This window comes from Oncorhynchus keta, unplaced genomic scaffold, assembly GCF_023373465.1.
Source record: "Oncorhynchus keta strain PuntledgeMale-10-30-2019 unplaced genomic scaffold, Oket_V2 Un_contig_1060_pilon_pilon, whole genome shotgun sequence".
Taxonomy (NCBI): Eukaryota; Metazoa; Chordata; class Actinopteri; order Salmoniformes; family Salmonidae; genus Oncorhynchus; species Oncorhynchus keta.
Genome location: NW_026277148.1, coordinates 1 through 5,000, shown reverse-complemented (window position 1 = coordinate 5,000; position 5,000 = coordinate 1). Strand labels below are relative to the sequence as shown.

The 5,000-nt window shown below is 51.4% G+C and overlaps 1 protein-coding gene across 1 annotated transcript in view; it reads left to right on the top strand.

Annotated features, from left to right (window-relative positions):
* The window catches only part of LOC127917001 (1-phosphatidylinositol 4,5-bisphosphate phosphodiesterase beta-1-like), a gene marked incomplete at its 3' end in the record, with an annotated part of 3,109 nt that extends 2,830 nt beyond the window's left edge, over positions 1 to 279 (top strand). The window contains exon 3 of the mRNA XM_052500457.1: positions 113 to 279. Within this exon, the coding sequence (XP_052356417.1) occupies positions 113 to 279 (167 nt within the window). The remainder of the gene's footprint in view (positions 1 to 112) is intronic.
* Positions 280 to 5,000: the final 4,721 nt, after the last annotated feature.

The window sequence follows — 5,000 nt, the reverse complement described above, 5'->3', positions numbered from 1 at the left end:
CCTCCCCTCTCCCTTTCTCCTCTCCTCTCCTCTGCTCTCATCCCTCTTCTCTCCTCCCTCTCCCTCTCTCCTCTCCTATCTCCGTCCATCTTCTCCTCCTCTGCTCTCCTAGTGGAGCTAAAAGCAAACCCTACCTGACAGTGGAGCAGCTGACTGACTTTATAAACGTCCGACAGAGAGACCCTCGTCTCAACGAGATCCTCTACCCTCCTCTCAAACCTGAACAGGTTCAGAGCCTGCTGGACAAGTATGAACTCAATGAAATGCTGGCGCAGAAAGGTTGGCATGAGTCACACACACACACATGCCCTCACACACACACACACATGCACTCACACACACACACACATGCACTCACACACACACACGCACACACACACACATTCATTGTTTTAGAGGAACATTGGTGTTTTGAGAGTACACATTCACCTCCCTTCTCCGAAGGTGGTGAGTTTGGCAGGGCAGTTACCATAGAAACCCCTCAGCCGCATCCAAGGGGCCAACAACAAAGGGCCCTGGTCAAAGGCTGTGCACTATATAGGGAATAGGGTGTCGTTCACGAGGACAGGAGACACCAGTTTAGATGTAGTGTCTCCTGGAAAGAAACTGTTCAGTATCGTGGTGTCATAATATGAGCCTGTGGTTTTCTGTGACCATGGGGTTGTGGTTTCTTATGAGCCTGTGGTTTTCTGTGACCATGGGGTTGTGGTATATTATGAGCCTGTGGTTTTCTGTGACCATGGGGTTGTGGTATATTATGAGCCTGTGGTTTTCTGTGACCATGGGGTTGTGGTATATTATGAGCCTGTGGTTTTCTGTGACCATGGGGTTGTGGTATATTATGAGCCTGTGGTTTTCTGTGACCATGGGGTTGTGGTATATTATGAGCCTGTGGTTTTCTGTGACCATGGGGTTGTGGTATATTATGAGCCTGTGGTTTTCTGTGACCATGGGGTTGTGGTATATTATGAGCCTGTGGTTTTCTGTGACCATGGGGTTGTGGTATATTATGAGCCTGTGGTTTTCTGTGACCATGGGGTTGTGGTATATTATGAGCCTGTGGTTTTCTGTGACCATGGGGTTGTGGTATATTATGAGCCTGTGGTTTTCTGTGACCATGGGGTTGTGGTATATTATGAGCCTGTGGTTTTCTGTGACCATGGGGTTGTGGTATATTATGAGCCTGTGGTTTTCTGTGACCATGGGGTTGTGGTTTCTTATGAGCCTGTGGTTTCTGTGACCATGGGGTTGTGGTATATTATGAGCCTGTGGTTTTCTGACCATGGGGTTGTGGTATATTATGAGCCTGTGGTTTTCTGTGACCATGGGGTTGTGGTATATTATGAGCCTGTGGTTTTCTGTGACCATGGGGTTGTGGTATATTATGAGCCTGTGGTTTTCTGTGACCATGGGGTTGTGGTTTCTTATGAGCCTGTGGTTTTCTGTGACCATGGGGTTGTGGTATATTATGAGCCTGTGCTTTTCTGTGACCATGGGGTTGTGGTATATTATGAGCCTGTGGTTTTCTGTGACCATGGGGTTGTGGTATATTATGAGCCTGTGCTTTTCTGTGACCATGGGGTTGTGGTATATTATGAGCCTGTGGTTTTCTGTGACCATGGGGTTGTGGTATATTATGAGCCTGTGGTTTTCTGTGACCATGGGGTTGTGGTATATTATGAGCCTGTGGTTTTCTGTGACCATGGGGTTGTGGTATATTATGAGCCTGTGGTTTTCTGTGACCATGGGGTTGTGGTATATTATGAGCCTGTGGTTTTCTGTGACCATGGGGTTGTGGTATATTATGAGCCTGTGGTTTTCTGTGACCATGGGGTTGTGGTTTCTTATGAGCCTGTGGTTTTCTGTGACCATGGGGTTGTGGTATATTATGAGCCTGTGCTTTTCTGTGACCATGGGGTTGTGGTATATTATGAGCCTGTGGTTTCTGTGACCATGGGGTTGTGGTATATTATGAGCCTGTGCTTTTCTGTGACCATGGGGTTGTGGTATATTATGAGCCTGTGGTTTTCTGTGACCATGGGGTTGTGGTATATTATGAGCCTGTGGTTTTCTGTGACCATGGGGTTGTGGTATATTATGAGCCTGTGGTTTTCTGCTGCTTTTAACTTTTCAGATGGTCAAACAGACAACAGGTCAACCGTTCTTTTGGCAATATTTCCCAGGCCAAATTTGATTGTTTCTTGATTTCAAATTGACCGAACAGAGTACACTATGTATTTCTTCAAGAACAAGACACCATCAGTTTTCCTCTCCTCATTTCATCCCTGGCTCAAGGTTCAGTGTGCCCTTCCATGTACACACAGGAGTAGTAACAGGGCCTGAGAGGAGAGGAGTAGGTAAGGAGTAGTAACAGGGCCTGAGGGGAGTACGACAGGAGTAGTAACAGGGCCTGAGGTCAGTAGGACAGGAGTGGTAACAGGGCCTGAGGGGAGTAGGACAGGAGGTGTAACAGGGCCTGAGGGGAGAAGGACAGGAGGTGTAACAGGGCCTGAGAGGAGTAGGAGAGGAGTAGTAACAGGGCCTGAGAGGAGTAGGACAGGAATAGTAACAGGGCCTGAGAGGAGTAGGACAGGAGTAGTAACAGGCCTGAGAGGAGTAGGACAGGAGTAGTAACAGAGCCTGAGGGAGTAGGACAGGAGTAGTAACAGGGCCTGAGGAGAGTAGGACAGGAGTAGTAACAGGGCCTGCGGGGAGTAGGACAGGAGTAGTAACAGGGGCTGAGGGGAGTAGGACAGGAATAGTAACAGGCCTGAGGGAGAGTAGGACAGGAGTAGTAACAGGGCCTGAGGGAGTGGGACAGGAGTAGTAACAGAGCCTGAGGAGAGTAGGACAGGAGTAGTAACAGGGCCTGAGGGGAGTAGGACAGGAGTAGTAACAGGGCCTGAGGGGAGTAGGACAGGAAAAGTAACAGGGCCTGAGGGGAGTAGGACAGGAGTAGTAACAGAGCCTGAGGAGAGTAGGACAGGAGTAGTAACAGGGCCTGAGGGGAGTAGGACAGGAGTAGTAACAGGGCCTGAGGGGAGTAGGACAGGAGTAGTAACAGAGCCTGAGGAGAGTAGGACAGGAGTAGTAACAGGGCCTGAGGGGAGTAGGACAGGAGTAGTAACAGGGCCTGGGGGGAGTAGGACAGGAAAAGTAACAGGGCCTGAGGGGAGTAGGACAGGAGTAGTAACAGAGCCTGAGGAGAGTAGGACAGGAGTAGTAACAGGGCCTGAGGGGAGTAGGACAGGAGTAGTAACAGGGCCTGAGAGGAGTAGGACAGGATTAGTAACAGGGCCTGAGGGGAGTTGGACAGGATTAGTAACAGGGCCTGAGAGGAGTAGGACAGGAGTAATAACAGGGCCTGAGAGGAGTAGGACAGGAGTAGTAACAGGGCCTGAGGGGAGTTGGACAGGAGTAGTAACAGGGCCTGAGAGGAGTAGGACAGGAGTAGTAACAGGGCCTGAGAGGAGTAGGACAGGAGTAGTAACAGGGCCTGAGAGGAGTAGGACAGTAGTAGTAACAGGGCCTGAGGGGAGTAGGACAGGAGTAGTAACAGGGCCTGAGGGGAGTAGGACAGGAGTAGTAACAGGGCCTGAGAGGAGTAGGACAGGAGTGGTAACAGGGCCTGAGGGGAGTAGGACAGGACAAGTAACAGAGCCTGAGGGGAGTAGGACAGGACAAGTAACAGAGCCTGAGGGGAGTAGGACAGGAGTGGTAACGGGGCCTGGGGGTAGTAGGACAGGAGTAGTAACAGGGCCTGTGGGGAGTAGGACAGGAGTAGTAACAGGGCCTGAGAGGAGTAGGACAGGAATAGTAACAGGGCCTGAGAGGAGTAGGACAGGAGTAGTAACAAGGCCTGAGGGGAGTAGGACAGGAGTAATAACAGGCCTAAGGGGAGTAGGACAGGATTAGTAACAGGGCCTGAGAGGAGTAGGACAGGAAAAGAAACAGGGCCTGAGGGGAGTAGGACAGGAGGTGTAACACGGCCTGAAGGGGAGTAGGAGAGGGAGTAGTAACAGGGCCTGAGAGGAGTAGGACAGGAGTAGTAACAGGCCTGAGGGGATTAGGACAGGAGTAGTAACAGGGCCTGAGAGGAGTAGGACAGGAGTAGTAACAGGGCCTGAGGGGAGTAGGACAGGAGTAGTAACAGGGCCTGAGGGGAGTAGGACAGGAGTTGTAACAGGGACTGAGAGGAGTAGGACAGGAGAGTAACAGGGCCTGAGAGGAGTAGGACAGGAGAAGTAACAGGGCCTGAGGGGAGTAGGACAGGAGTAGTAACAGGGCCTGAGGGGAGTAGGACAGGAGTAGTAACAGGGCCTGAGAGGAGTAGGACAGGAATAGTAACAGGGCCTGAGGGGAGTAGGACAGGAGTAGTAACAGGGCCTGGGGGGAGTAGGACAGGAGTAGTAACAGGGCCTGAGGGGAGTAGGACAGGAGTAGTAACAGGGCCTGAGAGGAGTAGGACAGGAGTAGTAACAGGGCCTGAGGGGAGTAGGACAGGAGTAGTAACAGGGCCTGAGGGGAGTAGGACAGGAGTAGTAACAGGGCCTGAGAGGAGTAGGACAGGACAAGTAACAGAGCCTGAGGGGAGTAGGACAGGAGGTGTAACAGGGCCTGAGGGGAGTAGGAGAGGAGTAGTAACAGGGCCTGAGAGGAGTAGGACAGGAGTAGTAACAGGGCCTGAGAGGAGTAGGACAGGAGTATGAGTAGTAACAGGGCCTGAGAGGAGTAGGACAGGAATAGTAACAGGGCCTGAGAGGAGTAGGACAGGAGTAGTAACAGGGACTGAGGGGGGAGTAGGACAGGAGTAGTAACAGGGCCTGAGGGGATTAAGACAGGAAAAGTAACAGGGCCTGAGGGAGTGGGACAGGAGTAGTAACAGAGCCTGAAGGGAGTAGGACAGGAGTAGTAACAGGGCCTGAGGGGGAGTAGGACAGGAGTAGTAACAGGGCCTGAGAGGAGTAGGACAGGAGTCGTAACAGGGCCTGGGGGAGTAG